At 39.6% G+C, this 19117-nt stretch overlaps 1 protein-coding gene across 7 annotated transcripts in view; it reads right to left on the bottom strand.

Moving 5' to 3' along the window:
- Window positions 1–19117, bottom strand: part of HELZ (helicase with zinc finger) — a 162970-nt gene that overhangs the window by 95657 nt on the left and 48196 nt on the right. For all 7 annotated transcript variants that reach the window (XM_047831645.1, XM_047831648.1, XM_047831646.1 and 4 more), the window contains 2 exons: window positions 18412–18709; window positions 6588–6855 (listed from right to left, as the gene is read on the bottom strand). In XM_047831645.1, the coding sequence (XP_047687601.1) occupies window positions 6588–6855; window positions 18412–18709 (566 nt within the window). The remainder of the gene's footprint in view (window positions 1–6587; window positions 6856–18411; window positions 18710–19117) is intronic.

Genomic DNA, 19117 nt, shown 5'->3' with positions numbered 1-19117 from the left:
TAATTTTCTAAAAAATTAACAGGCTAGGGGCACCTGGGTGGCTCAATCGGTTAAGCTTCCGACTTCGCCTCAGGTCATGATCCCAGGGTTCATGAGTTCGAGCCCCGCATCATAGTCTCTGCTGTCAGCACGGAGCCCGATTCGGATCCTCTGTCCCCCTCTCTCTGCCCTTCCCCCACTTGTGCCCACTCTCTCAAAAAAAAACAAAAACAAAAACAAAAAACATTTAAAAATAAAATTAAATAAAATATCAAAAATGGGTTTTATTATTTTAATAAAATGTATTTTGATGAAGTTATGATAGTAAGCTTTCTTAGGTATTTAAAATAACGTATTTTTAAGATTGAATAATTCAGAAACACCATAAAAACAAAATATATCCTACAATTTAAAAAGATATTTCTTAATAAAAAGAAAACCCATCTTGCCATTAATGCTTGCCACATTTTGAAATCCGCCTTAAAGCTTACACACTTCCTCGCCTTTTGGGAAATGGCAGAAGAGCAGGCATGCAAATTTTGACCAATTTCCCATCATACCTAGCTACAAGATATACGGCTCGATCAATCTTAGCAACAGTTCTCTCTCTTGAAAAGAAACAGCTGAAAAGAACAGTTCTCTCTCTTTAAAAGAATTTCAGTGCTATACAGAGAATTTCACTTTACACGATTTCCGACTAAATGAATGATAACAAAAATCAACCAAGGTAATAAGCCAATACCTGGGTTTGCTGAGGCGAACCCAACAGGCGCCTCGCCTCATCCATCTGAACGATGAAATGTGCGTCCACACACCAGGCCTGTCGTGCCAGCTGCCAGCACTGAGAAGCCACAACAACCTGATCAGGCTGGGCCCGCACACACTTTAATGGGCACAATTACGTTAGCCAAAGCCAATTTCTTTTGAAAATGTTTATCTAAGAATCAAGTGGATTCCACTTCAAGGCAGAATCATAACTCAATGAATGCATATCAACACGGAGCTGAAGACAAGAGAAATACTTTGTTTTTAATCTCGCAGGAACTCAGAAGCATCTTCCAAAACTTAACTGAAATGAAGTATTATCCTTACCACCTCCACACAACTCACACTAAAACTTAACATTAAAAGAAATCTTAATTTCTGGACTGCTTTGAAAAACCATCCCTTTCTTTAAAGTAAAGAAAATAAAAAGATAAACTTGATTACTACATCCAAACGCAAGCCAAAATATATCCTGTCTAATTTTGAGAGGCTTCATTCAATCCTTTTTCAAGGAAGGAATGTTAAGGCGACCATGTAGAAGTATAGTCCAATCTTTACAATTAAAATGTACACTATCGGTGTGAAGTCCCTCGACACTGCTTTCATGATTAGCACTATTCTGCTTAAACTGTCAAAGTTCGCATACGACCAATCTATTCTCGGTGACCTTAGGAAATATTCTATCCATCATGTGCTAGGTCTGACTACATCTAAAGAGGCACGTTCCTGTGCATACCTAATACATTATTACCATCAATACACATCCAGGGTATTTAGAGGGAGTCTATTTACCCAAACCATTGTGTTCTGGCTTTAAGGGGAGTCTCAATTCACAATAAAACATTCTTCACCATTCTAATGGTGACTTGGGTTTGCTTTGATGACTGGTACTGATCGAACCGACAAGTAAAATGACCCAATCAGACACACTAGAGCATGGCCCAAGGATCAAATCCAACCTTCAACCTGTTTTCTGGATGGTCCTTGACTAAGAACGATTTACAAAAACAAAACAGAGAAGCTATGCAACAAAGACTGCATGAAGTCCACAAAGCCTTTAATATTTACTTGCTGGCCCTTTACAGAAAAAGTGTGCTGATAACCTATGCTACAACAGAGTTTAGTAGCTGCATACAGACCTCCCCCAAATCCATTTTTTAAATATATCTGTCATGTTATTTGTGCTTAAAGAATTATCAAAATGTGAATTAAATTCAAGGCAACATGAAAACATAAATAAATGTTACGTTTAAAGGGGAAAGAAGGAAAAAACAGAAAATAAGCTTTCGGAAGCACCATATACAAAACTTTCTCAAAGATTCTTGAAAATCCTTCATTTATGTCTGTTATGTGGCCCTTGTCCATCTGCTTACAGATACCCGCTGAGAACTCCATCTACTAGTAGGATTTGCTTCTTTGTATGTGTACCAATGCTATGCTGTACTTCACAAAATTTTACAAGCCTGTCAAATTCAGAAGTGTAATTTACCAGCCTTCATATCCAGGGTTACCTGTGGGTGAGAGAATCACTGAAAATTTTCCAGAATTCTCTGACGCGGTAACTATCTACTTGTCACATTAGACGTGTAGCAATAAATTCTCATCTCTGTCTTTAAGATCCTTCAAACTCTTGTGCAGTTAGCATATGTAACACATAAAAAGTGACCCTACAGACTTACATTCAGGTTGTAAACATTGCTATCTGAGTCAATAACTATTTTAAAGATCTAATTTTTAAGACTAAAAAAAAGAAAGCTCAGATGTTCCTATAAAAAGACTACTGTATACAGTCTTACCGCGGTCTTACCACGTTGTCTACATTCTGTCTTAACTACAATCTTTCTTGTCATACCTGAGGGCGATTTTACACCTTGATCATCAAGAGCTGCAACTGACATCATTCTAGCTTCCTTCCCATTTCTTTGCTTTTTTCTTAGTATAGTAGTAATAGGAGGTCATGGCACAACATTTCAAAATTAGAGAGAACATTTCAAAAATAGAGAGAACCACATCAGAACATAAAACTCACTTGTAATTTCACCAGCCAGAACACTTTGCTTTAACTCTTCAGTATTTTTATATACAAATATATTCATACATGTGTTTGTACATACAAAATCAGAACTGCAGTGGCTCCTTTCGTAACTAACATATCTTCCCCTTTATATTGTATCATGAGCATATTTACTGACTCAAAAATTCTTTGAGAACATAATTTCAATACAGTAGTCCCCCCCTTATCTCCAGCACATATGTCCCAAGCCCCCTAGCAACTGCTTGAAGCCATGAATAGTGCCAAACCCTACACACACACTGTTTTTCCCTACACGTACACACCTATGATAAAATTTTATATGTTCACATAGTAAAAGATTAACAATAGCTAATAATGTAACAGTTATAACAATATACTGTAATAAAAGCTATGTGCGTGGGGTATCTCCCTCAAAATATCTGATTGTACTGCACTCATGCTTCTTGTGATGATGTGAGATGATCAAAGGCCTAGGTGATGACATGAAGTGAGTGAGGTGAAGTGAAATGAAGTGAGGAGACATAAGCATAGTGTCGCAGCATTAGGCTATCGCTGACCTGATGATGTATCTCAAGCAGGATCATCAACTGGACCACAGCTGACCACAGTAAGTGAAACCTCAGAAAGTGAACCGTGGACAAGGGAGAACTACTGCAGTTTCGGATCATATGGCTATTAATTTACTTAACGTGCTCTTCACTACTCTTGAAAGACATTTGTTTACAAGCATCTTTAATTTAAGAATCTCCTATTCTTTCTTCAGGATGATTCCTCATAATTACCACACCAAAAGGATCAAACCTTCTAAAGACCTTTAAAACAAACTGCCAAAAAACAGATCTACCCTATGACCCAGCAACAGCACTGCTAGGAATTTACCCAAGGGATACAGGAGTGCTGATGCAGAGGGGCACTTGTACCCCAATGTTCATAGCAGCGCTCTCAACAATAGCCAAATTATGGAAAGAGCCTAAATGTCCATCAACTGATGAATGGATAAAGAAATTGTGGTTTACATACACAATGGAGTACTACATGGCAATGACAAAGAATGAAATAGGGCCTTTTATAGCAACGTGGATGGAACTGGAGAGTGTTATGCTAAGTGAAATAACTCATAGGGAGAAAGACAGATACCATATGTTTTCACTCTTATGTGGATCCTGAGAAACTTAACAGAAACCCATGGGGAGGGGAAGGAAAAAAAAAATGGTTAGAGAGGGAGGGAGCCAAAACATAAGAGACTCTTAAAAACTGAGAACAAACTGAGGGTTGATGGGGGGTGGGAAGAAGGAAGAGGGTGGGTGATGGGCATTGAGGAGGGCACCTTTTGGGATGAGCACTGGGTGTTGTATGAAAATCAATCTGACAATAAACTTCATATTGAAATTAAAAAATAATAATAATAAAATAAAATAAAAACAAACTGCCAAATAAGTAACTTTCCTCCAGAAATATACCAACTTAGTTTGCCACCAGTGTTCATTTCATGTTGCAGATATTTTCAAGCCTCTCTTCTATGGGTTTTAGAAGCCTTTGCAAGGTGCTCTCAGAGTGAACTTTCATCCACTTAGTTTCTTGATCAGAATCTGACCTCCACAATTTTGTAGGGTTTATTCTTTTATCTAATCAAATTTCCATTAAAAAAAATTATTTTTAATGTAATAATCCACAAGTTTATTGGTCTTTAGTTATAAGTTCTGAGATAATATATATGGAATGATTTTTAAACCTGAATATTAAACAAATAATTTTTTCTGAATTTCTATTATGGTACTCCAAAATAGTCTCTTAAGATTCTGGTAAGCTTCTAAACTCTATTTCATCCCGGGGCACCTGGGTGGCTCAGTCGGTTGAGCAACTGACTCTTGATTTCCACTCGGGTGGTGATCCCAGGGTCATGGGATCAAGCCCCACATCAGGCTCCACACTGAGTGTGGAACCTGCTTGAGATTCTCTTTCTCCCTGTGCCCCTCTCCTTCATTCGCACATTCTCTCTCTCTCTCTACAATAAAATTAACAGGGGCCTGGGCTCAGTCAGTTGAGAGTCCGACTTCAGCTCAGATCATGATCTCCTAATTTGTGGGTTCAAGCCGCATACTGGGCAGGGCTCTGTGCTGACAGCTCAGAGCCTGGCACCTGCTTCGGATTCAGTATCTTCCCCTCCTTCTCTGCCCCTCCCCTGCTCATGCTCTATCTCTCAAAAATGAATAAATGTTAAAAAAATTCTTTTAATAAAAAATGAGCTATTCCATCCCAAACTTTATGATTTTATCAAAGTGTTCTTTACTAAGGAAAAGGAATCTATGACCATGTAAATAACATATATGCACAGTAATAATGTGAAAATACATGTTACAAGCCACTGTCCTTGTTATTTAATAAGTGACTATTTCATTAGAACTGTATATAGACAGTCAGTGAAAGTCTTGTAAGAGGGACACCTGGGTGGCCCAGTTGATTAAGCAACCTACTCTTGATTTCAGCTCAGGTCATTTCATGTTTCATCAGTTAGACCCCCGCATCGAGGTCTGTGCTGACAGTGTGGAGCCTGCTTGGGATCCTCTGTCTATCTCTCTGCCATCCCCTACTCATACCTGCTCTCTCAAAAATAAATAAAGATTTTAAAAAAAGGAGAAAAAAAGTCTTGTAAGAGCCCATCAATGGCCATGATTTGAAGTCTTTTTTTCTTTTATGTTTATTTATTTATTGTGGGAGGGGAAGACAGAGAGAGAGGTAGAGAGGGACTCCCAAGCAGGTTCCATGCTCATATGAAGCCCAATCGTGCAAGGCTCAATCCCAGGAACCGTGAGATCACACCCTGAGCCAATATCAAGAGTTGGATGCTTAATCAACTGAGCCACCCAGGCACCCCAGCCATGATTTAAAGCCTTAAGGGTAACAAAAATACACTCTGACTTTGTAAATTTTACATGCGTGTAATTTGAAATTAGATCTGTTCCAAAAGTCAGATCATATTTAATCTATAAATAGAGTAACACAAGGTATCTTTAAGTTATTACTTTTCCTTTTCTAAATATATACCTTAGTAAGGGTTCAGTATCTATTAATAATTAATGTTAAGGTACCAATAAGGCAGCCCGGAAAAAAAAAAAATAGATTGGTTAGGCTATATTCAAAGGGAAAACTGCTTACAAAAATATACTCATGTATCATAACTGTGGTTCACTGTTTAAAGCTTGTTCCCATTTCATCTAAAAAGTGGAATGCTACTACCAAACATACCAACCATTTCATTAATATCTGCCTTCATTCAAACTTTAATTTGTAGGATTACTTTTCCTATAATGATTCAAATAAGCTTTGGGATTTATGCTTGGACTTAACTTGTGGCATATGGATAAAACGCAAAATATGTTAAAGCTTTTGTAAGTGGCTATAGAGGTATTTCCATTATTATCAAATAGTTTCCATGAAGATTTAAATCATTTCATTCTTAAAATTGCATTCCAAGATATGTAGTAGTCTCTTTCAGTTTCTGTACATTTATTCAACCAATATTTACTCAATGCTCGCTCTGACTACCATTCACAGAAACCTCCGGTACGGCAGGGACCACATGTTTACACACCTAGTACGTGGCAGAGTCTTATGGAAATGAAATACATACTAAACACTAGGGATGCCGAGATGAACAGGACACGGCACAGAAAGACAGCTACTGAATAACAATCTTTACTACCTGTCTTCACTTTGGCAAACCTCCATTTTCATTTAAAAATGAAAAATACCACTGAAAGGGGAGTTTGTTTAAAAAAAAAAAAAAAGTATTCCTAACGTAACTTACTTGCTGACTTCTTTATACTGGGCTATCTCCTCAATATAAAGAAGGTCATGCAGCCGTGACTGATAGTTGGTCTTGGTCAATGATTTGTCTAAAACCGACTGGGTAAACAGCTGGTCAGCAGAGAGAGGAATTTGGTATCTGATAAGAAGGCTCTTCTCCAAATCAGTAGTTTCATTAGGTTCAAAATCTATAATAGTCTTAGAAGAAGAATCCCAACGCTTAGCTGTGGTTACTAGCTGTTGTTTTGCATGCATCAGGTATTCAAGATCTAAATGGAAACAAAAAACACGTTTATAAAGAGCACAACATTAAAATTCTCAAATACATTACACATTTTGGCAGGAGCATCTTATATGCTTGAGCTAACAATTCTTAAAAACAATCCAAAAACCCATGTAACAAAGAATTTTTCCCATATCAGAAATGTGTTGTCTAGGTTAACAAAAGAACATAAATAGGAACCCATGTAAAAGGAAAAAAAAATGCCTCCTTTTTAACACCAGGCTAAGACATACCAGAAATAGTTATTAACATTTTAAAATGCAGATTAACATTTAGAACTTAACTCTTTAGTCCAAAGAAATCTGAACTGCAAGAAAATACAATAAATTCCTCATAAGATAAAATCTATTGGATGATAAACACTTTTCTCCTCCTACTAACAATACCTGCCCATTATAGAAAAAAGACGATCAGAACACTATGAAAGGTTAACCTTTTCGCATGTGGTAAAGCACAGTGAAACTCTCTGAAAGTCAATTTATGACAAACAAAAATCTTTTAGAAAATACTCATGGAAAAACACTGCTAATTCCTCGTTAAAATGTGATACAATGTGCCATTCAAATGCCCTATCAGAAAAATCCAGTTCAGCCTCAGTTAAATTATACTGTAAGTAGGGCACAATGTCAAAATGAATGACTGTTCAAGTTCTGACATCTCTGAAAAAAAAAAAGGTAGGACAGTACCAGCACAGGGTGAAATATATCAGAACATGAATTCTTTTTTTTTTTTTTAATTTTTTTTTAATGTTTATTTATTTCTGAGACAGAGAGAGACAGAGCATAAGTGGGGGAGGAGCAGAGAGAGATGGAGACACAGGGTCAGAAGCAGGCTCCAGGCTCCGAGCTGTCAACACAGAGTCCGATGCGGGGCTCGAACTCACCAATCGCAAGATCATGACCTGAGCCAAAGTCGGTCACTCAACCAACTGAGCCACCCAGGCGCCCCCGGAACATGAATTCTGAGTGCTGGGTAGGCTTGCTCTATTTGCAGGACATACTACTTTTCTATTGGGTGGAGCATACATAGACCTATAAATATGAAACTTAACCAAAAGTGGGGGGGGGGGGGGGGGAGTTGCTTGACTGACTCATTAGGCTGATATCCAGTTTTAATGTAATGTAACTGAAAAGATGGCTTCACAACTCAGGTTACAATTTGGGGAAGAAATAATAAAAAGTTTAAACAGAGATGAGTTAAGTGTCCAAAGTACAAAAATAAGTTACCCTGTACTATCTTTATAATGAGAGAACAATGCATAATTGCCATGTAATGCTTAGTGAGAGATTTGCCTACATTTAAATGTTACATATAAATTATAAACACCTAAGTATAGTCATCCAAAAGACATTCTCAATACTAGAAAATAGTTTATTCTAATGTCTTATTAAAGATTCAAATGCAAAGGGCCTAATTTAAACGTTTCAAAAAATTAAAAAAGGAAAGGCCCTAATTTCTTGCCGTTGCTCCTTGAAAAGGTATTTTTACATGCCAGTTCTACTATTTCTCCAATGGAGAAACAAATACACCTATAATCATCAAGGTATAAGGCTGGTCTGCATTCTTTTTTTTTTTTTAATTTTTTTTTCAACGTTTATTTATTTTTGAGACAGAGAGAGACAGAGCATGAACAGGGGAGGGGCAGAGACAGAGGGAGACACAGAATCTGAAACAGGCTGCAGGCTCTGAGCGGTCAGCACAGAGCCCGACGTGGGGCTCGAACTCACGGGCCGTGAGATCATGACCTGAGCCGAAGTCCCGAAGTCGGACGCTTAACCGACCAAGCCACCCAGGCGCCCCCGGGCTGGTCTGCATTCTTATAATACTCTGGATTAGGCAGGGATGGACTGGCTTTGCAATAGCTTCGAAAGGATAAGTTTCATAAAGTAAAGTAACCAGATTTTCTGCCTCAATCATCCTAAATTGGGCCATGCCTTTTCATTCATTAAATCATAGCTACAAAGAATATTTAAATTACACACACTCCAACATTTCTAAAGCAGATTATACCATCGCTAAAAGTCAGATGACAAACATTATCAAAATAACAAGGATGCACATAAATTTTTCTCTTAATTCAAAAGTCAAGAGAAACAGCAATAGTATAGTGACAAACCAAATAACCCAACTCTTTAAAAATAAAAAAAAACTAGGGGCGCCTGGGTGGCTGAGTCGGTTAAGCGTCCAACTTTGGCTCAGGTCATGATCTCACACCTCGTGAGTTCAAGCCCTGCATTGGGCTCTGTGCTGACAGCTCAGAGCCTGGAGCCTGCTTCGGATTCTGTGTCTCCCTCGCTCTCTGCCCCACCCCCACTCACACTCGGTCTCTCTCTCTCTCTCAAAAATAAACATGAAAAGAAATGAAAATGAAAAAAAAAAAAAAAGTCTACATAATATCAAAGAATCTCTGTAATATATAATAAAAGGATGTCTCTTCTTTGGAAGTAGGAGAGTTATATTTCATAGTTTTATTTAAATAAGAAATTCAATCAGACTATGCCTAGATCAATATTATGTTCACATTCTTTAAAAAGTCACTAATTGGGGCATCTGGATGCTCAGTCAGTTGAGCGCCTGACTCCTGAACCTGGCTCAGGTCAGGGTCCCACGGTTGTGGGATCGAGCCCCACGACGGGCTCGGTGCTGAGCATGGAGTCTGCTTGTGCATTCTCTTCCTCTCTCTCTACCCTTCTCCCCTGCTCGTGCACTCTCACTCTCCCTTTAAAATAAACATAAACAAACAGTCACTAATTCTTCCCAACCAATATTTATGTAACTGGGATAGTAAGAAACCTGAAAACAATAGACCTTTCCATTTAAAAAGATTTTTGTTCACCTATTTAATGTGCAAAGCAAATTATACAGAAAGTCACTCTGGGAAAAGCGGCATGAGAAACAGTATTTGTTTTTCTCGTCTATATAGTGCCATGACTGCCACCCTGGTTTTATGAAATTATTAAAATTAGTGTCTTCAGCAGGTAGCACAATTTCCAAACAATGTTAAATTTTATTCCACTGTGGTTTCTTTAAATGACTATAAACACAGTACAGGAGGGGCATCTGGGTGGCTTAGTCGGTTCAGTGTCCAACTCTTGATTTCAGCTTAGGTCATGATCTCATGGTTTGTGGGTTCAAGTCTCATGTCAGGCTCCACCCTGACAGAGGGGAGCCTACCTGGGATTCTCTGTCTCCCCCTTTCTGCCCCTTCTCCACTCTCTCTCAAAATAAATAAACTAAAACGGGGGGGTGGGGGGGCTACGTTGTGGGGGATGGGCTAAATGGAGGATGGACATTAAGGAAGGCACTTGTTGGGAGGCACACGGGCTGTTACATGTAAGTGATGCATCACTAAATTCTATTCCTGAAATCATTATTACACTATACGTTAACTAACTTGGATTTAAATTAAAAAGCTAGGGGTGCCTGGGTGGCTCAGTCGATTAAGTGTCCGACTTCAGCACATGATCTCAAGGCTCGTGAGTTTGAGCCCTGAGTTGGGCTCTGTGCTAACAGCTTAAAACCAGGAGCCTGCTTCGGATTCTATGTCTCCCTCCCTCTCTCTCTCTCTCCTCTCAAAAATAAATAAACATTAAAAAAAATTAAAACAGAAAAACTCAGACTCAAACACAAAGAATAAACAAATGGTTTCTGGAGGGGAGCAGGGGTGGGGGTGGGGGTGGGGGTAGGGGTGGGGGGGGCGGATGAGTTATACAGGTGAAAGGGATTATGAGTACATGTATCATGATGAACAACTGGGCAAAGTATAGAATTGTTAAGGGGCGCCTAAGTGGCTCGGTTGGTTAAGCGTCTGACTCTTGATTTTGGCTCAGGTCATGACCTCACAGAGCATGTGAGTTCAAGCCCCACATCAGGCTCTGCACTGACAGTGTGGAGCCTGCTTGGGATTCTCTCTCTCTCCCTCTATTTCTGCCCTTCCCCTGCTCGCTCACTCTCTCTCTCAAAATAAATAAATATTAAAAAATAATAAAACAGGGGTGCCTGGGTGGCTCAGTCGGTTGGGCGTCTGACTTTGGCTCAGGTTTTGTGAGTTCCAACCCCCGCGTCAGGCTCTGTGCTGGCGGCTCAGAGCCTGGAGCCTGCTTCAGATTCTGTGTGTGTGTCTCTCTCCCCTTCCCCTTCTCACACTCTGTCTCTCTCTCTCTCAAAGATAAACATTAAAAAAAAATTTTTTTTTAATAAGATAAAACAAAGAAACAAGAAACCACAGTACAGGAGAAGGGAGAGCTGGGGGAACAGAAAAAAGAAAACTTAAAAAAAAAAAAAATCCATGTGTGCCAACACCAGAAACTCTGCAAATTACTGATCTCAGTCGTCAACTCAGGCATCAAAAATGAACCGTGGCCAGTGGCTACCGAGGACATAATTTGCCAAAACCACTTCTCTTTCCCTGCTTCATCTGAACTTGAGACAAGCGTCTGCTTCCAATCCTCTCTTACAATAAGCAGCTGATTAAGCCTATTCAAATTCCCACCTAATTTACAGTTGGCAGGTCTGCAGAGTCGCTGTTCAATGGAGGAGGGCGGGGAGGTCCCCGTGGGGACCTGACTACCACTGGGCCTCATCCCCCCGCCTTCCCCCAGCACATGTTAGCACCTGCTAACATCTAAACCACACACGTATGCTACTCGGGGCAGCTGAGCCACCTCGTCCCCGGTACGCACTTCTCTTCAACCTAGAATAGGCTAGAATGAAATACACTCCGGAAAGACTGGAAGTGAATAGGTTGGGATCAATACTCACAAAACCATACAGGGAGAGTTTATTAACCAACTCTTAGAATAACAAATCTCCAATCTGTCAAATCTGACAGGAACTGTAAACCTATAAATGTTACCCGGAGATGTGGTACGCAGAAGCTATAAACATATTTTAAGAGAAATTCACAAGAAACAAATTAAAGGTCATTAGAATGCACCTAATTTCTTTAAGATAACGTAAGGGAAGAGCTGCTACTTCCTTCCACAGAGTTCAAGGTTGGAATAACTAGTCGGACACAAGATATGCTTCCCAACCTCCCTGGCCCTGTGACTGAGGACAGCGGTGGCCTTGGCGTTCAGCCACACGGTTACCAGTCTAACAAAGCATCCAAAGGGTTGGTTTGTTTGATGAAGAATACAATATGGCAGACTGGGAAAGTATCCTTAACAGAACCCAGAGAGCAGATTTAAAAAAAGGTAACGAGGAACAAACATCCAGCGTTGTGCGTGTCTAGCGGAAGGGTGGACACAGCACCAGCACACGATACACGCATGCTACATGTGGAACATATTTACAACAGCTCCGTCTATCTAGGAGTTGAAGAGAAGGAGATGAAACGAGCCTCAGTTCCGAAATCGGACACACCACACTCTTCCTGATGAAGCATTCTGGTCGGCGCCTTTACACGTCTGGACTGCCCAAATTAACAATAAAATTACAAATCTGAAAGTAATCCTAAACCACCATTTCGGCTATTCATTTCAGTACCATTCCCGTCCCCAAAACTGCCAACATGGAATCAAGATGAACATCTCTCAGTTTACCCATATTGTCAATCCCAATTTTCAACCTCTTAGAAAGGATAATAAAAAGTTAAAACAGCGAAATAACAGCATAGGAATGTCTCACTATTTACATGCTTCCATTCAATTATATTCTTTATTAACAAAGGCATTATTTTTTAAATCTATTTTTCTAGTACTTTTCTGATCACATAATATCAAATATTTTATATACCCTTAATTTACCAACAACCCTGGAATTTGGAGATAATTAAGTCACACTAAATTTTAATGTTAATGTTAACATACACTGCTAGACTCAAAGTAATGGAAAGTATCGAGTTTTCAAATTAAACACATAAGAAATAATTTTCAACATGTAACTTCCAGATACTCAGACTTCAGCTCAGGTCATGATCTCATGATCTCATGGTCTCATGGTCTCATGGTTCATGAGTTCAAGTCCCATATCCGGCCCGCTGCTGTCACAAAGAGCCCACTTCAGATCCTCTGTCCCTCTGCCACTCCCTCGCTCATGCCCACTCGCTCTCTCTCAAAAAGAAACATTAAAAAAATTTTTTTTTCATTAATCAAAGCTGTGGGGTAAAGTGTATAATGAATACAGTTTGTTTCCTAAGCAAAGGGCAACTCACTAATTTTGTTCTTTTGTAGATATCTTTTGCCACACATTTTTAAAAGGCACAACTCTTAGGGCGTCTGGGTGGTTCAGTCAGTTAAGCGTCCGACTTTGGCTCAGGTCATGACCTCACGGTTTGTGGGTTCGAGCCCCATGTCTGACTCTGTGCTGACAGCTGGGAGCCTGGAGCCTGCTTTGGATTCTGTCTCCCTCTCTCTCTACCCCTCCCCCACTCATTCTCATTCTCATTCTCTCTCTCTCTCTCAAAAATAAACATTGTAAAAAAAAAGAGAAAGCAAGACCAGAGGCACATCTTTAACCCAAAATTTCTTAGTGCATACAGTGTCTCTTGTTGAACCTGAACCTCACCAACAAGGGAAAAGAATTGAAAACAGCAAAATTATTAAAGTTATACCTATTTCCTAACACTCTGCAGAACTGCCATATGACTACTAGAGGGAAAAAAATTCATTCATGGTCTGCAAATAGAAAAGGTTTGAATGCTTTACATATCATAAAAATATTTTTTAAAAATGTGGGAATTTTCCCCCAGTTCAAACTGAATTAATTAAAGTAGAATTTTTAATTTGATCCTGAACAATGAAGTAGAAAAGCAAATGTCTGCTGTGTAACTTGATTTTAAGTTCTAAGGAGTAAAGCACTAATATAATTAAGTTCCAGGATCAAATCAGTTTGACAGACACTGAGCCTTTAATTACTGAGGTGCACTGTGAATCTCTAAGGGAAAAAAAAAAGCATGCACCATTTCCAAACATATTTTCAGATGGGATTCTTTACCTATTATTAACATAACACCTATTCATTTCAGTAGAACACAGTCCAGCATGGTCCAAATATGTGACTTTATGGAAAAGAAATGTATGTTGCCAGCATTAATTTCAGGACAAAAACTTGCTTAAACAATGAACAGCCAATCACATGGAAGAAGTGTTGAAGATATTTTCTATTCAAATTCTAGTTTCATACCATCACTACATTTCTTTGTGTGTGCAGAAACCAAATTATATTATGGTATCATTTATACTGTTATCAAAACTATACAGAAATATGATAAGGTTCAGATCTAATTCAACCACCCAATTCCCAACCGCATTTGGCCAACTTAAATCTGAAAGGTTTTCTCCTAATTCTAGAATAAGGAAGATCAAATAGTGAACTGGCTGCGGCTGGGGGTAAAATCAGCCAGGATGTAACACTGTGTGTCCCCAATTTAACAAAGAAGTTCTCTTGCTCTCAGTGTCTCTGAATGTTATCCACACAATATGCCAGAAACAGATACAAGTAAGAAACTGACATTTTTACATTTTTATTTTTGAGAATCTTTTATAAAACTGTGATTTCACATAAATAAATCTTTTCCCCTCAATTTTTTTTGCTGACAAACATCTGCTGTAATAATCAAAAACACTAACCAGCACTAAGACAGAAGCAGGAAACAAACACACTATTTACATCCTGCTTTCATTTCTCCAAAATTCTTTTGAGGTCCTGTACACAGTCACAATGAAACAAGCACAGTCATGCAATAAAAACTTAAGAACTTAACAAAAGCGTCAAGATATTGAATGACATCAATTTTACGAGTAGGGAAAATACCAAAGAACTAAAAATCAGCACAACAGGTCAGCTCATTTCAGTAATGGACCAAAAAAAAAAAAAAAAAAAAAAAAAAAAAGGTCAGCCAAACGTCACCTGGCTTGCCTAAACCTAGCTTTTAAGTTTTTCTGTTTATACTATTTCAAAATCTCCTATCACAAAATACATTTTATAATGGTCTCTTTTATATTTATTTTTCTTGCCCTTGAAAAATTTCACTATGTGAAATTGTCTTAATGTTTCCAAGTTAGTTCAAGAAAATGCTTAACTTTTATTATTTTCTACAACGTAACAGCTTAGAGGTAAAACTTTATAAAGAAAAATAAGCAAAGATAACAAACTGCAAAGTGGTCAGCAAAAAGAAAAAGACATAAAGAACAAAGGGGGAAGGCATTTTATTAGTTCCAAATCAGAGGATATCCTTGACTGTATTAATTCCATCTACTATACCTCAATGAATACAAAATTCATTATATTTTCAAACTAGTATATTAGAAACTTAATAAATGAAACACTGGGGTGCCTGCCTGGATGGCTGAGTTGGTGAAGCATGTGACTCGTCATCTTGGGGTTGTGAGTTCAATCCCCCCACACTGGGGGTAGAGTTTGGTAGGTAAGTAGTTAGGTAGGTAGGTAGGTAGGTAGGTAGGTAGGAAGGAAGGAAGGAAGGAAGGAAGGAAGGAAGGGAGGGAGGGAGGGAGGGAATTCTATTTCTTCCAGTGACCACACTTAAAATATCAATCATCTCAGACAACTTGTCTTCCACCAACTTCTCTTGCCTTCTCTTGTCAAGATTCGCAGGTGCTGTGGCTTTAAGGGCTCAGGTCTTTATCTCAGCTTCTTAGCCCCTCTTCCTGCATGCACCCTAGAGCCCCTGGTCCACACTTTTTAAAATAAATTCTCCTTCTCTCTTCCTACTTTCTTCATTCTATTTGTAAGTCAGAAGTTATTCTAACCATGGCTCATGGTAAAAACAACGGCTACCATTTACTAAGTGCTTACTATGTGCCAGAAACCACACAATGCTTATTTTGGTTCCCACAATGATCCTCTGAAATAGATATTACTAGCCCCATTTTACACATGAAGTTCAGAAATGTCACACGAGTAATGAGAAAATTGAGGCTCAAATCCAATCCTATTTGACTGTGAAGTCTGTTCACTGCTCTTTTTCTCCCACTAGAAAAGTAACACATGCCTGAGGCAAAAGTGGTCAAAGTACCCTCAATCTCTCAAGCCCATGTGAGGGTGCCCTAAAATCTACATCATCACCTCCTTCCCGCATCAGTCTTAATTAGCATCATTTTCTCTTCTTTTTTTTTTTTTTTTTTTTTAAATTTTTTTTTTTTTTTTCAACGTTTATTTATTTTTGGGACAGAGAGAGACAGAGCATGAACGGGGGAGGGGCAGAGAGAGAGGGAGACACAGAATCGGAAACAGGCTCCAGGCTCTGAGCCATCAGCCCAGAGCCCGACGCGGGGCTCGAACTCACGGACCGCGAGATCGTGACCTGGCTGAAGTCGGACGCTTAACCGACTGCGCCACCCAGGCGCCCCTCATTTTCTCTTCTTAACGCAGACATGTAACATTTTATATTAATAAAATAGGCTTTCATTAACTAGTACAGATTTTTGACAACCCTTAAAAACTTACTTCTTTTTTTTTTCTTTTTAAAAACTTATTTCTATGGGGAAATGAGTTGTGAGTTACAAACCATCCATCTAAAAGCAAACTTTTAAAATATAACCCACATGTGGGGCACCTGGATGGCTCAGTCAGTTAAGCATCCAACCTGATTTCGGCTCAGATGGAGCCCTGCTTCGGGCTCGGCACTGGGTATGGAGCCTGCCTGGGGTTCTCTCTCTCTCCCTCTCCTTCTTCCCCTCCCCCATGCACACAGTCTCTCCCTCCCTCCCTCCCTCTCTCAAAAAAAAACAACTTAAAAAAAATACATATTTCTATATGTACGTACACGTACACACACACACACACACACACACCACACTTAAGCCCAGAACATTCTATGAAAATTATACTTGCAAGTGGGAAATACGTGGTGGTCTCTCTTCATGATTTACAAAAGGTGCCTCCTAATAGTTCTCAAGTTCTAGTCTCTAAAAGCAACTCACTAGGACAGGGGCAGGCAAACCACAGCATGCAGGCTACTTCCAGCCCGCAGTTTTTGAAAATAAAGTGTGACTGGAACACAGTCATGCCCTTTCGCTTCCATATGGTCTCTAGCTCCTTTAGCATCACAGCCCAGAGCAGCGCTGTCCCAGCAAACACCATCTGCCCGGCAGCACCTGAAGGAATCACTCTCTGGCTCTTAGCAGGAAAACGACTGCCAAAGAACTCCTACAGCGGCAAATATAAATTAAGTATTCTTACTCTGTCAACTGTATCTACTTGGCTATCGGATTTAACATACTCTTTTTTTTTTTTAATGTTTATTTATTTTTGAGACAGAGAGAGACAGAGCATGAATGGGGGAGGGTCAGAGAGAGGGAGACACAGAATCCGAAGCAGGCTCCAGGCTCTGAGCTGTCAGCACAGAGCCCGACGCGGGGCTCGAACTCACCCACCGTGAGATCATGACCTGAGCCGAAGTCAGAAGCTCAACCGACTGAGCCACCCAAGTGCCCCAGGATTTAACATATTCTAATTCCAAAGAGTACGGAGAAGATGAAAATCCAAAATACAAAAGAATAAAAACAGGTAACAGAGATCAAAGTAAGTGAGAAATAAGCCTCAACTGAGGTCTAAGGAAGTCTGGGTGACAATGGCACACACACAAGAAGGTAATGCCTAACTGTTCAATCTGGGCCCAAATGTTGCTTTAACCTTCCCAGCAGATAAAGTAAAGGAGACAGAACAATTCCACCTGTCACTGCATCCAAAAAAATCAAACCCTAGCATTTGCTCATGAACCAGACTTTAGGTCTCACAAATGGGACACTGTGGCACAGAGCAAAAAACATACTCCACAATAGGGTCAGTTATAGTCAATACAATAGGAAGTTTCACATGAAGTCCCTCTTAAATAAATATTTAGTGCTCATTAAATAAAACAAAGCACCTATAAAAATCCAACCAAGAGCCAAGAAAATACAGGGTAATGTGCCCCTTCCTTGTCCTGTTGGATCTCGGCATAAAATTTAGCAATAGGCAGTAATGTAACAACATGCAAAGTAATTATCATCTTCTGCAGGTGCTCACACGTTGAAACCAGGGACCTCTTTCCCAGGAACACAGAGCAGATCCTATTAAAGAAAGGCACCCTAGGGGCACCTGGGTGGCTCGGTCGGTTGAGCGTCCGACTTAGGCTCGGGTCATGATCTTGCGGTCTGTGAGTTCGAGCCCCGGGCAGGGCTCTGTGCTGACAGCTCAGAGCCTGGAGCCTGCTTCAGATTCTGTGTCTCGCTCTCTCTCTGCCCCTCCCCTGCTCATGCTCTGTCGCTGTCTCAAAAATGAATGAAACATTTAAAAAAAAAAAAACCAGAAACCAAGCTAAGAGACCCAAACAGACCTGATCGTCTACTCAGACAAGTTTGGGGAAGCTCAAAGCAAGTTTGCCTAATGACTCCATAAAGAGACCAGAGCATAATATGAACCATTCTCATCTCATTACCCAATAAATGAGTCAATTGCTTTGGGATTTTTTTTTTTTTTTCCTTATCGTTCATTCCCTCTCCAGGAAATATTTAGAGGCTAATACGTATCTTTTAATACTGCCATTATAGTGCCTTTTAATACATTGTATCGGGGGGGGGGGGGATCTAAATATTACCTTCTGTAGAAGCCGCATCAATCATTACTCTTTGCATGAGTACCGGTTCCAATCCAAAGTCGAAAACTATGGTTTGGCGAAAAGTTCCAAAGATTTCTGTGTTAAATGCTATCCCGACTTTATACACGTAATGATCTAATCCATTTTGGGCCATCTTCCCTCCTATCCATTCTTGACAGTTCTCTGGGACTTCCTGCGATACCTGGGTAGTACTATCTCCGGCAGATATTGCAATGATACTAAAATGAGGACGATGTGCATCATAGAGCAACGCTACCCGACACAGCATTCTTGCAGGCTGCAAGGAAGGCAAAGGAATTCATTGAGTACAAGCGGGTGAAAAGTCCAACTGTCACTGGGTTCTTCAATGAAAATATTCCCATCAGGGACTTTTACTTTCCCACGCTTCTAAGAGACTATGTTAAAAATACAAACTGTACTCACAAGCCATTTAAGAAAAAATCAGAACGGTTTAAAACAAAAATCCGTTGTTAAAATCACATATTTATGATGTCACTGATACCTCAGCAAAGCTGAAATTTTTAAAAACGACAGATTTATCCGACATCTCTAACCACCCTGCTCTTTCCATGACACACTCATCTTTCTTTGCGGTGAAAGCTATCACCCTGTATGACCACCGAACTCCAACTTTCCATACCTTTGGCCTAAAAAAGTTTTATCTAGCTTTAAGTAGCAAGTCTTC

This window comes from Prionailurus viverrinus, chromosome E1 (genome assembly GCF_022837055.1).
Source record: "Prionailurus viverrinus isolate Anna chromosome E1, UM_Priviv_1.0, whole genome shotgun sequence".
NCBI lineage: Eukaryota > Metazoa > Chordata > Mammalia > Carnivora > Felidae > Prionailurus > Prionailurus viverrinus.
This window is presented reverse-complemented; position numbering and strand designations above follow the sequence as displayed.